This window comes from Balaenoptera acutorostrata, chromosome 18 (assembly GCF_949987535.1).
Source record: "Balaenoptera acutorostrata chromosome 18, mBalAcu1.1, whole genome shotgun sequence".
Lineage (NCBI taxonomy): Eukaryota > Metazoa > Chordata > Mammalia > Artiodactyla > Balaenopteridae > Balaenoptera > Balaenoptera acutorostrata.
The window spans coordinates 58,243,296-58,262,741 of NC_080081.1; the positions used below are offsets into that span (position 1 = coordinate 58,243,296).

The 19,446-nt window shown below is 42.0% G+C and overlaps 1 protein-coding gene across 1 annotated transcript in view; it reads right to left on the bottom strand.

Annotated features, from left to right (window-relative positions):
• Nucleotides 1-19,446, bottom strand: part of SMIM2 (small integral membrane protein 2) — a 184,729-nt gene continuing 165,283 nt past the window's right edge. Inside the window, 4 exon segments of the mRNA XM_007187056.1 lie at nt 1-18; nt 427-530; nt 840-1,059; nt 1,061-1,094. Coding sequence (XP_007187118.1) covers nt 1-18; nt 427-530; nt 840-1,059; nt 1,061-1,094 — 376 coding nt within the window.

A 19,446-nucleotide genomic window follows, 5' to 3' on the forward strand; every position in this document is an offset into this window, starting at 1 on the left:
TCATTCTGCGTCCTGTCGCTTGGAGGGAAAACACAGGTGGGGAAAGAGGAAGGGTCGACATGATCATCTGCATTGTATATGGAGAAACTGAGGCTCAAGCCCTCAAGTGAAATGCCTAGACATGTATGAGTCAGACACTGCCCCTGGAGGAGCCAACATGAGCTGTCTGAATCCTAAGTGGATTATTTTCCTGCCCAACAATGTCATGCAGCTGTTCTGACACAGCCTCGGAACAGGCGAGCCAAAATGCAGGCTCACAGGATTTTATGTTTATAACCAATTCCCCACCCCTCACTCCGTCTCTGAGTCTTGCTCTATCTCTATTGGATTGACATTAGAGGCCTCCCAGCCCTCCTCTCCTCCTGACCTGCTCCCAGTTCTTACGGGCCCCTTATTCCTGACATTTACTCCGTCCTTAACTGTTACCTGATCCCCGATATCTCTTCCATGTTGAACCTCTACCATACCTTTCCCCGATCCATACACCTTGACGCCCGGAGGTAGGATTGGCAATAGGACAAAGCTCGGGGCTAGGGTGAAACTCAAAGGTGGAGTATAAAGTGCCCATTTTACTCATCATTTAATTAAAATTCTCTTTTATTGAAGTATAGTTGTTTTACAGTGTTATATTAGTTTCAGGTATACAAACATAGTGATTCAATATCTTTATAGATTACACTCCATTGAAAGTTATTATAAAATATTCCCTGTGCCGAAAAACTAACATTTATCAGCTTAATTTTTAGGCCAAATCGAAATATCCTCATGTCTAAATAGCCACAAAAAAAGTGGCTCTATTAAAATAGCTGCCTCCAGCGAACTGAGAGTTTGGATGTCACCTGCTTCTGGCACCTGACTTCGGGCCTCGATTGTGCAGCTTTGCCTTCTGCTTCGCTGTATGCCGAGGTGTGGTTAATCAGAAGAGGAGCTAGCACCAGGGCCTCTTTTAATCCTCTTGTTCCAAGTGAGGACTATGTAGGTGTCATAGATGAAACTCAACCGAAAGCCGAACAGGATGCTAATGGCATGGTCACGTGTCTCCACCTCCCCGGGAGGCAGCCTGGCTGGCATCAGTCCTCTCCCCAGCCTCTTTCCTGCCCCCACTCACCCATGAGCTCTTATTGGGTCAGAAATGCAATTCTTTGATGGTGCCAGACAGCCAGATGATGCTGGAACAAAGGAAAGAAGAAGCAAAAGCAGATTTCTAAATTAAGCACAAGCCTCGTTTATAAAAATAAATAGCCACAGCCTAGCAACATGCTCACAGCTCAGCTTCCCTCTGCGATGAAGCCTCTGTGGCTAGAGGCAGGGATGACACAGCCTTCAGGGGGCCCCAGGCCTGGCCCCTCCCCATGCATAGTACTCATCTGGAAAGTGCCGACAGTGGCACATTGAGCGCCTGGCCCAACCAAGTGCCAGGCTCCAAAGGAGCAGAGAGGATCCAGAGCTTCCAAACCTCAATGAGGTCCCTAAACACCTACAGACTCTTGGCAGTAAGAAACATACCCGAAATAATAGCAGGTGAAGTTCCTTGGGCTGCTCTATTGGAACAGAAGCTGCTCCTTGAGATCGGGTCTTCTGTGTTCACCACTGAATGCACAGCACCCAGCTTGGCACACAGTGAGCAGTCAGACACTGTGTAAGGGAAGACTGGATGGAGGTGTGAATGGATGGACGGAGGGATGCTGTCATCCCCTCATCCCTGCTTCCCAAACTCTCCACCCTAAATGGAGTGAAGTCCAGAATCTGAAGAGAACCATAATCCCCTGATTATGCCATGCACCAAAGAGGCAATGTTCCCTGGGCTGGATGTTTAAAGCTGAGTCAACAGCTGGGGTGAGCACCTGGGAGGCGGTTAAAGGGTGCAGGCTTTTACTGCCCCAGGTGCAGGTGGTGTGGCCATCACACATGGGGAGGGGCAGAGCACGTGAGAAGTGCCCTTGGTAACAACTGTCAGTGTTCCTGAACCTTCTTTTATTTTTAAGCAACATCAGCACCAAAGGCGAGGTATTGCTAAACAGAGAAGCCACAGGACAAAATAGTACACGAGTTTCCGGTCTTAGTCCTTTGGGAACAGAAAAAGTAGAGCCCACGTTGCCCTTTGAGGCTCCACAGGCCAACACATCAGAAATGGACCACAGCACAGAAGATTTAATCCCATCACCAACCCTCCCAAGTCATGAGATGATTAGGTAAAGCTGGGGTGATCCCAATACCATCCTCTGAATACTGAAAATTAAGTAATCCTCTGAATCCCACGAGGATCCTGGTGAGGTTGCAGGGGACAACCTTGACTCCTGGGAGCAGTTGCTTCTGCATACTCCTTAGTGACCAGAGCATGGTTGAAGACAGCATGTCAAAGCCATAAATCTCTGTCTCAGAACAGGGGCCTTGGGTTTAAAAGATCAGGGAAATTGGCCCACAATTCAGAAATCTGTCTTCTAACATCTTTGTCTGGCCTGGCCAGAAACAGTAAAACCACGTTCACGTCAGCGAGAAAAAGGTTCTTAATTAAATACAGATGTACAAGAATACATTACAGGTCTACTCGTGGGATAATAATCTATAGTGGACGGGCCATCTAAACAGCATCAAAAGTGGTACCGTAGCATCCCGCTTCACTTGACAGCACGCAGCAGAGAAGCATGAGTCCTCGCAGACTCCTAGATCATTTCAGTCCCACAGCCTCCCAGAACACCAAAGCCATGGTCCTGGAACAATCAGAATGAGGGAGCCCAGCAGTGACCAGATTGGAGATGTGACCACAAGGACACAACCCCAGCAGAGAGTAAGGACACAGACTGGTCAGGCTACCCTTGAATCTAGTGTATCTCTGGTGACCCGACAGTCATGGCATTCACAACCGCAGGCCTCTGCTCCGTCCTGTGTTCAGGGATCCCGAAGACTCCACACCCAGGGCTCCTACTTCTGAGATGGCTGCTCAGTGGTAAGACCCCACTGACCCCCATTCCCTATAGAGGTTACAGAGATTCATGGGAACAGAGTCCAAGACTCAGCTCTGTGACCTTAACTACTTGCAAACTCAGTTTTCTCACCTATAGAATGGAGAGAATAGAAACTCTGATGCCTGCCTCCCAAGATTGTGTGAAGATCAAATGCAACACTATTATGTTCAAATGCTTCTCAGTCTGCAAGCTATCGTTCTATGTGAAAATGTTTTCTCAACTGTGAAAGTCCATAATGAGAAGTTTGCTTCTGATGCGGGGAGTGAGACTTCCTTTGTCACAAACTTTCACGGAGCTGCCTGGATCTCGGTGTCCTAGGGCTTGATCCATCCTAGTCATAATGCTAATTTTTTGCAGAGCTCTCTGGCCTGTCCCCTTGGCTTCACATACCAAAGACTTCTAACGTGTGTGTGTGTGTGTGTGTGTGTGTGTGTGTATGTGCACGCGTGTGTGTTTGTAACTGCTTCTCTCCCCTTACAGTCCTTCAAAAAGTGCTAGAATTCTAGAACACACGAGGGACCATAGGGGCTTATGTAATCCATCCCTTCACTTTGCAAAGGGAGACATCAGGGCACAGAAAGGTTAAGTGCTTGTCCAAGGTCATGTTGTTACAGGTCATGCCCTGTCCTTGGCTCCTCTCCATACAGCACCTACAATCCAGTGGATCTTTGAGGGCCACATATCAAATCAGGTACTTCCCTCCCTCTGCTATAGCCGCTTTTCCCCCATTTTTGAGTTACTAACTATTACTTAAGCCAGGTGTGTTCTTTAGGATGTGGGGATGGGGAGCAGGAGCATGGTAGCCAGTTGAGGGCATGTGGTTATTAAAGAATGGCAGTTACAGGAACAGGTACATCTAATGATCTAGATGATGCCTCAGCGTAATAGATTAGTATTTTGCACTTGCCTTTTATTTTTGAAAGATATAGAATCATTTCCCTTTTTTAGTTATTTGTATTAATTTGCATTAAGGAAATGACCAATTACATCCAGGCAAAGCATAGATGCACCTAACATAAGTTTCTGTTGTTTTAGAAGCACATGGTATGAAGGGAACTAGGGTTCATTGATTGACACTTCCTCTACCATCTGCTCACCTTCCTCTCAGCAGATGACTTTACACCTGTGTAGTAAAAAATTAAGGCTATTTTGTGTGAAATCCTCCCCTGTCCCCTGTCTTCTCCATACCTACCCACCTGTGACAGCAGCTCTACCTGTTAGGTAGGCCTAGGGGGACCAGCCATCCCAGTTAGCCCAGGGCTGAGGGTCCCTGGGACATTCAGTGCTAAAACTGGAAATGTCCCAGGAAGACCAAGACAGAATGATTGCTCTCTTAAGCCTCACACTCCTTCCCCAGGGACCTTTCCAAACAGATAACAAATCCTTATTGAATGAATTGATAGCAGATAGTACCAAATTGCTGTGTAAAATTGAAAGTCAGGAAGAGAACTGAAATGAATGAATAAGTGACGTAAATGATTTGTTTTTAATGAAAAGATCCATGAATAATGAGCAGGGTAAGAACCAGGAGGAGGATGTCCTACCATCCAGGTGAGCAGAAGAGAAAAGTTTCATTAAAGGATTCATATAAAAATGGAGATTCCATTCATTAAAAGGAAAAAAGCTGATGGTAAGTTAGGGCAACATATTACATGAGAAATAGACCACAACAGTACTTCCCAACTGTTTTAACTTCATGGCACACATTTTTTAAAAATTATAATATTTGCAACATGGGGTAAACTGAAAAGAGGAGCTACTTGTGGCCAGAGGTGACCATCTAAGGGACCTCTAGACCACAGAAACTCCCCAGTCCCCTGAGGGCTGAGAGGGTCAGTATCACAGCTTTCACTGACCTCTTTGAACGGGATCAATGGCACTCTGGTCTAAACACACAGGTCTAGACTCTATTCCATTGCAAATCTGAAATCCACATTTTCCCTAGGTTTCTGGTGAAACTAGCAAAGCCTAGGTGGACAAACTCCCTCTGATGACCCAATGCTACAAAGCTTCCTCAAAGGGCATTTCCTGCAATGGGACGAGTTCCTGTTTATATTTCTGCTTCCTTGGTGCAGGTTTCCCCAGCATGTGCATAGGGTTGCAGGTTGAGCAGTGACCTAATGACTTTGAGCAGGAAGTAATCCTAGATCACATTCAGTCTGCATCCAATTGCTGACCTGAAATGAGTCTTATGAAAACATTAAAAAAAAAAAAAGATATTTCCAATGGTTTAAAAATTCAGAAATTTCTCATTGATAAATTCAGATAAACTTCTTGAAAAACGGAAAGATCTGACAGCTGAGGGCCACAATTCCCACCACAGTCACAATTATCTGAGAACTGAGGGCCTAGGTAGTGCAGTGGATAGAAATGTTGGTGGCCAGAGTTCAAATCCCATCCCTGCTACTTACAAGTAACCAAATTCACGAACTTAACCTCTCAAGTCTTGGCTTCTCATCTTTAAAGACAATGTTAAACTAATAGCAATTGTTTTTATGTACCAAAAATGCTTAAAACAGTGGCTAGCACATAATCTTTTTTTTTTCTTTTATAGCCACCTTTATTACATATTTTTTTAATGCAACACTTCTCTACATGCATTACAAAATGGCTATCACATCCATTTTCTTCTTTTTCCCATTATACATTTTTTGTTTTGATATAAACAGATTTTGAAACAATGAGGGCATGATAAATTATTTAACAAATTATCTAGGAACATCTAGTGATTCCTTTTTTTTTGAATTTTTGAATTTTATTTTATTTATTTATTTTATATAGCAGGTTCTTATTAGTCATCGATTTTATACATATTAGTGTACACATGTCAATCCCAATCTCCCAGTTCATCACACCGCCCTCCGCCCCCCTGCCGCTTTCCCCCATTGGTGTCCATACGTTTGTTCTCTATATGTCTGTCTCAATTTCTGCCCTGCAAACCAGTTCATCTGTACCATTCTTCTAGGTTCCACATATATGCGTTAATATACGATATTTGTTTTTCTCTTTCTGACTTCACTCTGTATGACAGTCTCTAGATCCATCCACGTCTCAACAAATGACCCAATTTCGTTCCTTTTTATGGCTGAGTAATATTCCATTGTATATATGTACCACTACTTCTTTATCCATTTGTCTGTCGATGGGCATTTAGGTTGCTTCCATGACCTGGCTATTGTAAATAGTGCTGCAATGAATATTGGGGTGCATGTGTCTTTTTGAATCATCATTGTCTCTGGGTATATATCCAGTAGTGGGATTGCTGGGTCATATGGTAATTCTATTTTTAGTTTTTTAAGGAACTTCCATACTGTTCTCCATAGTGGCTGTATCAATTTACATTCCCACCAACAGTGCAAGAGGGTTCCCTTTTCTCCACACCCTCTCCAGCATTTGTTGTTTGTAGATTTTCTGAGGATGCCCATTCTAACTGGTGTGAGGTGATACCTCATTGTAGTTTTGATTTGCATTTCTCTAATAATTAGTGATGTTGAGCAGCTTTTCATGTGCTTCTTGGCCATATGTATGTCTTCTTTGGAGAAATGTCTATTTAGGTCTTCTACCCAGTTTGGGATTGGGTTGTTTGTTTTTTTAATATTGAGCTTCATGGGCTGTTTATATATTTTGGAGATTAATCCTTTGTCCGTTGATTTGTTTGCAAATATTTTCTCCCATTCTGAGGGTTGTCTTTTCATCTTGTTTATGGTTTCCTTTGCTGTGCAAAACCTTTGAAGTTTCATTAGGTCCCATTTGTTTTTATTTCCATTACTCTAGGAGGTGGATCAGAAAAGAGCTTGCTGTGATTTATGTCAAAGAGTGTTCTTCCTATGTTTTCCTCTGAGAGATTTATAGTGTCCGGTCTTACATTTAGGTATCTAATCCATTTTGACTTTATTTTTGTGTATGGTGTTAGGGAGTGTTTCATTCTTTTACATGTTGCTGTCCAGTTTTCCCAGCACCACTTATTGAAGAGACTGTCTTTTCTCCATTGTATATCCTTGCCTCCTTTGTCATAGATTAGTTGACCATAGGTACGTGGGTTTATTTCTGGGCTTTCTATCTTGTTCCATTGATCTATGTTTCTGTTTTTGTGCCAGTACCATATTGTCTTGATTACTGTAGCTTTGTAGTATAGTCTGAAGTCAGGGAGTCTGATTCCTCCAGCTCCGCTTTTTTCCCTCAAGAGTGCTTTGGCTCTTCGGGGTCTTTTTTGTCTCTATACAAATTTTAAGATTCTTTTGTTCTAGTTTTGTGAAAAATGCCGTTGGTAATTTGATAGGGATTACATTGAATCTGTAGATTGCTTTGGGTAGTATAGTCTTTTTCACAGTATTGATTCTTCCAATCCAAGAACATGGTAAATCTCTCCATCTGTTGGTATCATCTTTAATTTCTTTCATCAGTGTCTTATAGTTTTCTGCATACAGGTCTTTTGTCTCCCTAGGTAGGTTTATTCCTAGGTATTTTATTCATTTTGTTGCAATGGTAAATGGGAGTGTTTCCTTAATTTCTCTTTCAGATTTTTCATCCTTAGTATATAGGAATGAAGAGATTTCTGTGCATTAATTTTGTATCGTGCTATTCTACCAAATTCATTGATTAGCTCTAGTAGTTTTCTGGTGGCATCTTTAGGATCCTTTATGTATAGTATCATGTCATCTACAAACAGTGACAATTTTACTTCTTCTTTTCCAACTTGTATTCCTTTTATTTCTTTTTCTTCTCTGATTGCTGTGGCTAGGACTTCCAAAACTATGTTGAATAATAATGGTGAGAGTGGACATCCTTGTCTCGTTCCTGATCTTAGAGGAAATGCTTTCAGTTTTTCACCATTGAGAATGATGTTTGCTGTGGGTTTGTCATATATGGCCTTTATTATGTTGAGGTAAGTTCCCTGTATTCCTACTTTCTGGAGAGTTTTTATCATAAATGGGTGTTGAATTTTGTCAAAAGCTTTTTTTGCATCTATTGGGATGATCATACGGTTTTTCTTCTTCAATTTGTTAATATGGTGTATCCCATTGATTGATTTGCGTATATTGAAGAATCCTTGCATCCCTGGGATAAATCCCACTTGATCGTGGTGTATGATCCTTTTAATGTGTTGTTGGATTCTGTTTGCTGGTATTTTGTTGAGGATTTTTGCATCTATATTCATCAGTGATATTGGTCTGTAATTTTCTCTTTTTTTTGTAATATCTTTGTCTGCTTTGGGTATCAGGGTGATGGTGGCCTCATAAAATGAGTTTGGGAGTGTTCCTTCCTCTGCAATTTTTTGGAAGAGTTTGAGAAGGATGGGTGTTAGCTCTTCTCTAAATGTTTGATAGAATTCACCTGTGAAGCCATCTGGTCCAGGACTTCTGTTTGTTGGAAGATTTTTAATCACAGTTTCAATTTCAATACCTGTGATTGGTCTGTTCATATTTTCTATTTCTTCCTGGTTCAGTCTTGGAAGGTTATACCTTTCTAGGAATTTGTCCATTTCTTCCAGTTTGTCCATTTTATTGGCATAGAGTTGCTTGTAGTAGTCTCTTAGGATGCTTTGTATTTCTGCGGAGTCTGTTGTAACTGTTTTCTCATTTCTAATTTTATTGATTTGAGTCCTCTCCCTCTTTTTCTTGATGAGTCTGGCTAATGGTTTCTCAATTTTGCTTATCTTCTCAAAGAATCAGCTTTTAGTTTTATTGATCTTTGCTATTGTTTTCTTTGTTTCTATTTCATTTATTTCTACTCTGATCTTTATGATTTCTTTCCTTCTGCTAACTTTGGGTTTTGTTCATTCTTCTTTCTCTAGTTCCTTTAGGTGTAAGGTTAGATTGTTTATTTGAGATTTTTCTTGTTTCTTGAGGTAGGCTTGTATAGCTATAAACTTCCCTCTTAGAACTGCTTTTGCTGCATCCCATAGGTTTTGGGTCATCGTGTCTTCACTGTCATTTGTCTCTAGGTATTTTTTGATTTCTTCAGTGTTCTCTTGGTTATTTAGTAATGTATTGTTTAGCCTCCATGTGTCTGTGTATTTTTCATTTTTTTCCCTGTAATTGATTTCTAATCTCATAGCGCTGTGGTCAGAAAAGATGCTTGATATGATTTCAATTTTCTGAAATTTCCCGAGGCTTGATTTGTGACCCAGATGTGATCTATCCTGGAGAATGTTCTGTGTGCACTTGAGAAGAAAGTAGCACATAATAATCATTCAATAAAGGTCAATGATTCTCCTTCCCACCCCCCTTACACAGGTAGCTTTACTAGTTTCCCTACCTTCCTGGCCCCATAATCATTACCGTTAATCTAAAAAATTCAATAAAATGAGTTTGGCAACTGTGGTGCTTCAGGTCACTAGATAACAACTCATGTCTACATCCTTTCCAGAGATGATTGTCCTCATCCCCAGTTTGACACCTGTCCCTTCTCCCTCTCTGAGCTTCTCACTCGTCTTGCTTGAGATCACATGAAACCCCACAGCTGGGCAGGGGACACACAGCTGCTCTGAGTCCTCCGACTTTCTAGACAGAAGAAATATGGTCCACCTAGTTGCTTCAAGGCATCTAGTCTTCTTTCTAATATCGAGTCTTTCCCAGCCAGTTTGCTCTCCAGGTCCCCCCAGCACATTATAAGGAGAAAATCTTTTGAGCAATTCAGTTAGCAATTAAATCAACCAGAAGACACGAATCCATAGGAAAATGAGGGGGTGATTTCCTCACAGACAGTTGTTTTTAATAAACCAATGTCTACTGCTAAGCAACCTTAATGATGCCTCTTCCACAAGTACAGCTAAATAGAATACTTTATTATTACCGTGGATTAAGTTGATGCTCTCATGAGTCAGAGGAAGGTACCAGAGAAAGTGTTACTCAGGCTGCAGATGAGTGTAAAACGCTGCCTAAGAAGCAAAATAGGAGCGGCATGCCTGGTCTGTGTTATTTAAGGCACATAGTTATTTTACTCACACTTTGGGTTTGACGCTTACTTGGGGAGTTAGCTGTAAAGAGCTGGATTGTTCATTCACGGCTGAGTGGATGGAGTCTTGGTGTGGGAGACAGTCTCCCTGGTTCTCTCAAGAAGACTAATAATTAAGGTTGCGGTTAGATCTTACACCAGACTAAGGGAGGTCCTGTGGAACTCCCTGGACGTGAGGAGAGTCTTTGAGGCAGATTAGATGTTGCAACTGTCAAATCCCACAGCACAGGCATTATGCCAAGGGTATGAGGTGAACTCCGAGCCAGCCAATAAGAGCAGTGGGAGAATGGTACCATTTCCAACTGCTCCCGTCTCCTGACTCTGTTTGCAGAGGTAGGGCATTGGCGAAGCCAGCTGCACAGTTCCTTTTGCAAAATTTAACACACTGGGTGGCTACCCCTCCCACTGCCCAAAGCATGGAAAAATCCTTTGGTGTAATTTCCTAAGCCTCTAAATATATATGTCCTTTAATACCTAAATGTGGCTATTTCCACAAAGCCAATCAGTTAAGGTAAAGAGCAACATTTGGAGGGAGGAATGTTTGGAGTGGGGAACGGGAATTTCCCAGAAAATTCAATATCTTCTTTATAACTTCTTCATCATCATCTTTTTGATACTGCAAAGAGTCAAACTAAATTTTCCTTTTGCCTCCAGTTAAATGAAACTATTAAGCTGCTGAAGGTGACACTGCAGGAAGTGTGCAGGTAACTACAAGAAGTGTGAAGGACTACCGCTTTGACTAATTTTTGTGTGTCCATCTTTGACCCTTTGCTCCCTCTTTCTTGTTACTAATCTCTAAAAACATGACCAAGACCTGAGGCTTCTCACACCAAATCTCCCTGTGTCTCTTCCTACTGCTGTGTCTCCTTCCAGGTCACTGTTTCCTCATACTTGGACCATGGAATAGCCTCTCAAGTAGAGGTGAGAAAAATTGAGAGGCTTGAAGAGAGAACTGTCTCAGGAACTCCACCATACTCTCCTTCCTGCTTGAGGGAGAAAAAAAAACAAAAACAAACATGGTACAAACTGGGTCATATAATTCTGAGTTAGTGTCAGAGTCATTGCAGGAAGCCATTTAACCTCACTTTGCTTTGAGGTTTCCATCTATAAAAACAAAGCATATGACTTGTTCCCTATTCATTACTCAGGACTGTACTGGGAAGATTTATGAACAAACTTTTGGAAAGCTCCTGAAGGAGTGAAGAAATCTGATCACTGTGTGTGTTCATCGTGAGGAAAGATCATTTGAAACTAGTAAGCCAACAACAGACTATTAGAAAGGAAAAGGTGGAAACAGCCACCACCTGGGAAAATGAAAGAACTCACCTCCAATCTGATGAAAACTGTGTGCAGTGAGGACCAGTAGAGGAAAGATGCAGTGGACACCAAGGGAAGCTGCAAGAAGCAGTGGAGATGAGAAAAGGATCAAAGCAGACACCGGGATTCAGGAGTTGACAAGCTATCTTGGGAAACCAAGCACACTACTGGGGAAAGCCAAAAATCCAAGATCTTCCCACATGATCCCTGCTTTGGAGATGTTGTATATCTTGTCGGTTACATAAGTATATACCGTTTTGAATATTCATCAAACTCTACACCTAATGTACAGTATATGTAAATTTTATCTTACTTTAAAAATCTATCTATCTAAGCCCATTCAAATCAATGAGTTCCCTGCTGTGCCCATGAGCAGCTATACTCCAATTACCAATTTTTATAACAACAGTTCTCATAATTATATTCAACAAGATGAATGTATGCAAATATGGATATTCATGTATATCATAATTGATACAGTTAGATTAAAACTGACTTTGTCATTCTCTAGTAACTGTAATTTCTGCACACTTATAACACACTGCTAATCATTCAAATGCCAAATGCCTTTGGAATTACCAAAAATAAAATTAAATTGTGTGCAGCAGACTTTTAGTGTTCAATATGTTTTACTGATTTCTAATTCATTAAAAATTGGTAAAGCATGTGTGGAAATGTGAAAATTCTGTTTATCAGAATATTGGTTTGCCCAAATGATACTATACTCTTACAAAACCTGATAATAGAGTTTACTATATGTATGATTTAGACTTTGGGGAAAAAATAGGTAATGACAGTTATAACTGAATTCATGAATTAGCTGTTGTTTGGTTTGCAGTTCTAACACAAAAGATAAATATTGCTTAACCCAGACTAGTGACTTACTGAGAATAATCAGTGTCTGAAAGGAGCCTGAAGCTGGGTTCTTGCTAAAGAAATATCACACTTTTGTAAATCACACATACTTGTGAAATTCAAGTTTGTGTATTTTCTTTCTAATAGAAACTTCAGATAAACAAAGAAAGAACTTATTTGAGAATAGGCAATAAATATAAGCCAATCAATTAATTTGCCGCCATTTCTTGTCAATATCAGCACAGGCTTGATCTTTAAAGGCAGTGAGGTGCAATCACCAAGTCATCTTCCTCATCATCATTATAGCATGGGTCCTCTGAGACTCTGAGATCTGCATGCAGGAAATTTATCCAGGACTGCCCTAGGGCATAATACCTGTAGGATAGCAGAAGAAACATGACTAGAAGGAAAAGTTGAACCCCACTGCAATGGCGACAAATATCTAAGCTGATCTCAGGAGAGACCCTGAAGATGAAAGGGGACTCTATTGATGACCCTTCTGGGGCAAAGGGGGCCAGAACTTGTATTCTCACATGAACCCGTCAATGAATATGGGACGCCCCAGAAAAGGGACATGACCTTGAGCAAGAGAGCTTCCTTTGGCTTACAGAGCTATTGGCAGCCAGGAAAATGAATGTCTCAGACCTGGGGGGGGAATCTGGTGTTGTATCACAACATCCACTACAATCTTCATGATATAAGTCTTTACTAAATGGCTGGCCATGTGCTAAGCTTTTTACACACATTTTCTAATTCTCACTGTAGTCCTGTGAGGGAGATAAATTATCACCCTTTTTTACAGTGGGGGAAACCAAGGCTTAGGAAAGCTAAGTAACTTGCCCCAAGATCACCCACCAACTGCTTAGCAGTACAACCTGTGTTCAAACACAGGCTACATGTCTCCAAAGTATTTGCACTTGACCAAAACCCTGGATGTAGAGTCAGGAGGCCAGGATCCCCTCAGTGACAAGCTGTGTAGGCTGTACCAAATGCAGCTCTGAATCTCTTCTTAACCTGCAGAGGGTACACATCTTTCTGAAACGTTCAGGGACCCGATAAGGCACCAGAAAGTGGGGGGCAAGGGGCAGATTGGTCAGGGCTAGCGGAATAACTCTCCTGTGGATGTGCTCTCCAGGGCTCGTGGTGTCCAACCATCGATTTGGAGGTATCTACAGGGGACGGTGAACTTGAGTGCCATTAAGGCCAGTTTCAGTATCCAAGGAGCTTTTGGGCAGTAGTGGTGCCTGCAGTCAGAGGGGTGGGAGGGCTGTAGTTCTGGGTTGTCCATTCACCCAGAAGCAGGACTCTAGGAAGTGGACAGGGGACAGGGAATTCAGCAACAGCGGAAAGATGTTACATGTCTCAGCTGACAGGCGCTGTTAGACTCCAGTCCGGCTGGACCAGTAATCCTTTATCATGGCTTCCAAGGCTAAGATGATGTTTACTTGCAGACATACTTCTCCCTCCACATCCATCTTTTTCTCCCACCTCCTGCTCTGCCCCGTTACAGTGAGTTGCTTTCTTTTTCTACAGCATGTACTCTGTGCCTTCTCAGCTTCAGGCTTCTGTCTAGAAGACCATTCTCCCTGGTTCCCTTTCTTTACCTGGTTAACTCCTACTCATCCCCCATGTGTCTACCAGGACTCTTCCAGGAAGCCTTCCTTGACCTCCCAAGACTGAGTAGGTGACCCTCCTGTGTTCTCCCAGAGCATCCTGTGTTGGGAGGATTATATAATGACCGGCACATAACAGCACTCTGCAAACAGTGGCCATTATTATTATTCTTCCTTGATGGCACCTATCATTCTGAATTGGAGACTGTGCATGCTTTGCCTGGGCCTAGGCCTTTACTCTGTCTCTACCACCTGCCACATTGCAGAGCATACAATAAATGCCTGATAAATAGTTGTTGAAACAATAAAAACCTCAGTTACACAACTGGGTAAACATAGGCAGGACAGCATGGGGGAGGGGGAAGGGAAGGAGGTGGCTAGGGCTCTCTTGCAATCTCCCAGAGACTGGCCCACAAAGCCAGGGCCAGTCTCTGCCAGGAAGTAGGTCTGAGCTTCCATCTACATTGGCTGTTGTGCTCAGGGTTGTGTAAGCAACGGGGAGGAATTCCTTTCTGGCTTCAGAGCCTGTAACTGAGAGGGCAGACAGGGATGGTCACATGGGCAGGACCGCTGTTCACAATGTGATTCCACCATTTTTTTTAAGAGACAGTGCAGCGTATGGAATATACATGGAATCTTGGGTCAGATACACCCTGCATTCAAATCCCTATTCCTTTACCTATGGCTATGAGGTAGCTTTAGGTAAGGGCAGAATCTTTGGGGCAAGACTTCCTGGATTTGAATTCTAGCTCCTCCACTTCCTCACTGTGTGACATTAGACATGTTACTTCACCTCTCTGTGCCTTGGTTTTCCTCATCTGTAAAACGGAAATAATAATTTCTCCTTCACAGGGTTATTATTAGGATTGAATGAGTTCATAATTGTAAAATTCTTAGAACAGGGTTTGGCGTATAGTAAGTACAATGTAAAGGTTTACCTGATCGTTCTGAGCCTCAATTTTCTCATCAGAAAAAAATGGATATATGTAGAACACTTGGTTCAGTGCCTGACATATGGCATACTCCCAGTAATTATTATTATTATTTCTATTACTATCACTTCCTTTGTAAGTGAAAGATACTTTCTTAGGGTGAGCTAAATTGAATAATAGAAACTTTCTTCCGGTGGATACTATTGGTCTCTACTGATGATTGAGCTCTTTCTGTGTGGTTCTGAGCCAGCGTCTTCCCCTGTGCCTTGTCTTCTTTCCCTAATGCTCTGAAAACCTTCCTCATAGACCCAAACACTCAAATGCATACCTACTTCTCTGATAAATGAGCAAAGGAGGGGTGTATTAATTTTCTTGGGCTGCCATACAAGGTACCACAAACTTGGTGGCTTAACACGACCGAAATTTATTCTCTCACAGCTTTGGAATCAGAAGTCTGAAACCAAGGTATTGGCAGGGCCACCTCCCTCTGAAAGCTCTGGTGGAGAATTCCTTGCCTCTTCCAGCTTCGGTGGCTCCAGGCATTCCTTGGCTTGTGGTGGCATCACTCCAATCTCTATATTTGTCTTCACATGGCCTTCTCCCTCTGTGCATCTCTGTCAAAATCTTCCTCTGCCTGTCTCTATTAAGGACACCTGTCATTGGATTTAGGGTTCACCCTAAATTCTGGAAGACCTCATCTTGAGATCCTTAACTTAATTATATCTGCAAAGATAATTTTTCCAAATAGGTTCACATTCACATGAGTTGGGAGGTGAACATATCTTTTGGGGCCACCTATTCAACCCACTAGAAGGAATAAAAGGGCCCTAACTGGTTCCAAATAGAATCCATCCCTTTACCTTGTTTGAACCTACATATATTTCCTTTTCCCTTTTCCTTTCCCCTGCACACCTGTTCCAGTCTCGTCCATACTTCTTTTATGGGATGTTCACAGCCAGAGGGGCAAGCAAGACATCCTGACCGACTAATCTGCTGCTTCCTGGCTCCACTCTGGTCCACGTCTGTACCTGCTTCCTACCTTAGGATTCACTGTCAGCCCGTTGTATACTTGAGCCCATGAAAGCTTATTCTGGTTGGCCCACTCAGTTGCCTTGCAGATAGCCGGGAGAGTTGGATGTCACCCTGGGACCTTGAGGTACCAGCTTGCCCCACCTGGCTCTTCACCAGGGTTGCCTTAGTCGCACATCAGATTTCATAGATGAGGCCAAAGCAGGAGACCCTGGTGAGCTGGAACAAGTAGGGGCAGTGGATCTGGGTGAGAGCAGGAATTATGTTTGCACTTGGACCAGGCAGATAGGCTCAGAGAAGGAATCTGGGTCAAAAGCTTGGCAGACTAGTAGGAAACATGAAGCCTGATACACAAATTAAATTGGAGACTAGCTCTTCATCTGCACAGTCCAGTTCTTGGTTCTCCAAAGTCTGATTGAGGTGGGTCTGTGACATGTGGCATATGTTGTAAGGGCCAACTAAACTTAATGTGTATTCATCGAGCATTTGCTGTCATGCCAGGATCTAGGGATACAGAGTTAGAACATAGCAGGTGACACATACACATAAAAAACTAATGTCATAAAATGTGATAACTATGTGCAAGTGTTGTAAGAGGTCCAGTTCTGCCTTGGGTTAGGGAACGGGTCATGATGGGGGCACAGAGGAGGTAATATCTGAGTGGGCTCTTAAAGAATTCAGTAAGGAGAGTGTGAAAGGACAGCCCAGAAAGTATACTATCCAGCTGACCAAGTGGGTGCCTCTTTCTCTCCTCTTGCGTTGTGTTGATCTCATCCAAAGCCTAGACCTTGCATAAAAAGAACCATCTTTTGCACAAGATGTATTTCTGATCGGCAATCTAAAGACAGATATCAAACGTGTTCTACAGATGGGTCGTGGCCCAGAGAAACAACCAACCAGAAGGGCCTCCAGTTGTCAGGAACTGGTTTGGTGGCTACTGGCTGGATAGCAGAGGCCCCACCTCCACACCTACTACTATCCACGCAGTGGGAAACTTTAGTGTATCAGCGTGTTTCAGTGATACATCACTATTGAGATTATCACGTGGCCTGTTTGGATGCCTTTCTTATGAAACTTTTTTTCTATTTATTTTACATATAGAATATGTTGTCTCTCAAACCCCAAGAAGCCATTTCTAATCGCAGTCTCTGATAAAAGGGAAGGAGGCTATTGCTCATTACTCCCTGTCCCATATTTTTTCAGAATTTAATGAATATCTCTTTGAACTTTCTTGGAGGTATCTTGTAACCCAACATCTTTATAATTAAGTGATATTTTAAAATTAGGAAATGGGGCATCTTCATGGAATATTAATTTTATCTAATTATTATTAAGTCACATTTAAGTAACCTAATTGGGTACATAGGTTTAAATGTTTCCCAATATTAAAACAAACATAGACATATTATTCAGCATTTAAAATATATATATATATGTTATATATGTATATATCATATATATCAGTGTTGAATATAAAATTCAAATAAATTTTAGAATCTAAAAGTTGACCTCAAAATAATGAGAGAAGCCAGACATGTGAATCCATTTATATGATATTCTGAAAAAGGCAAGATTATAGGGATAAAATTCATCTCAGTGCTTGCCAGGGGCTAGGAGTGGAAGAAAGAAATTATAGAGGAACACAAGGAAATTTGGAGATGATGAAAAATGTTCTACATCTTGATTGTGTTGGTGGTTACATGACTGTGTATACTTGTAAAAATTTAATTAACTATACAATTTTAAAGGGTGAATTTTACTTTATGTAAATTGTATCTCAATAAACCTGACTTTTTAGAAAAAAATCAGGTTACTTCAGGCTCCCTTTTCAGGCTAATTCACTGCTGCATCTACTCTTTCTTACTTGCTTTTGGGAATACCCGGATAGAAGAGTTTGAGAATTACCCATTTAACACCTCTTCTCTTTAAAAGAAGGAGTTTTGAGTATGATTCTGAGTAAGATGGATCCCAAGATCTTGAACAATTTAAACATGAGCAAGCATTTCAGGAGTAGGAGGTATAGGACAACTTCAAATGTATATAAAATACCAACATACCTACACACAATGTTTTAGAGATACGTAATCATTTATCTCAGTCTTCCTAAACTTCTTTACTTGTGAAATGCTCACTTGCTGCTCTATATCAATAAGGCAAGTCTATCAGTTTCTTGTAGTGCAAAGTACCACAGATTAGGTGGCTGAAACAAGGGAAATTTATTTTCTCACAGTTCTGGATGCTAGAAGTTTGAGACCAAGGTGTCTCGTCTTGGGTTGTAGAGGACCGTCTTCCTTGTGTCTTCACATTGTTTCCCTTCTCTGTGTGTCTGTGTCCTAATCTCCTCTTCTTATAAGGACACCAGTCATATTGGGTTAGGGCCCACCCTAATGACCTCATTTTAACTTGATTAACCCTTTAAAGACCCTATCTCCAAATACGGTCACCTTCTCAGGGGTTAGGACTGCAATATATGACTTTGGGTGGAACACAATTCAGTCCAGAACAGCATGCTTCCCACTCCTGACCTCTCCAGCCATATGACGTCTCCCAAGATGTACCTTCCTCCTTTATTTTTTTTCACCTTGGTTTCCTCCCTGCTCTGTCAACGTTTGCAAAAGGTGGCAGGAAACCCAAACACTCTGACACCCTTAGGTGCTCTAACACTGGACGCGGGCCCAGATGGAAAAGAGTGCCATTTAACGTGTTTGTTTTGTTTGGGTAAATCCTTTCCTCAGAAGGTTTCGTGGAGCTTCTTTGAACTCTCAAACTACATCCGGAATGCATCAGACATGTCGAACAGAAACTTAAGTACTTCCTACGGTGCACATAGCCTTGAACTTGTTGCCACCACGCATATAAATGGCGAGAAATGCTTGAATAGCAAACCTGCAGTAAGGCAACGATAGTGCAGTTTTTAACCCCAGCTTCTGCTGCTAGTGTGGATAATTAATGGTCAGACAAAAGTCAGATCCAAAAGTAATTAATCTCTGAGCAGTACAATCATTTCAAGCTGAAAAGATTCCTCTTCTCACTGAAAGGCAGGGAGACTTACTGAACTTCTGGCAGAAGGAGCATCAGTGCTGGCTCTGCTTCCTCTACCACAAGACGATGTTCCCAGGCAGCTCTTGGAGAACTGGGAGCAAGTCCAGTGGTCTTTGCGTGGTCTCATAGAGCAGCAAATGGAAGCATAAGTAGCTCAGACTCTCCGTATAAAAGCAGTTGATGCAAACTCTGTACTCTTAGGTTCAACTTTTATGCAGATAAGATACTGACAAGTCTTTACAATTAATACTGGGACTAGGGAGTGATGAGCCCTCAAGGTTGTGTGTGATGCGTGTATAAAGATCAGCGAATGACACAAGAGCAGGAAGATAAAACGCGAAGCGTACCTATAGATAAGAAAAAAGGCAGAAACAATTCCAGTTATAACATCATACGTCATAAGCGAGGAAACTGAGTGATAATCATGTATTGGCTGCCCTTTATTGAGTGCCTCTTCTTGTGCAAGGCCTGCGCTAGGTGCTCTGCATGGGCCCAGGCCTAGAACAGCACTGCCTTTGCCTCTTAAGATCCCTCGTTTGCAGATGAAGATAGTGAAGCTCTGTAACGTGCAGTAGATTAGAACCCAAGCACCACGTTCCCCCTGATGCTCAAGCCCATTCTCTTCTGCTCTCCGTTGTAACAGCCACTTTACTCATTAGTAGTTCATCGTACTGAGTCAACAGAACACGGAACGTACTTTTCTCCTAAGTGTGGTTTCAATTCTCAACTGATTGC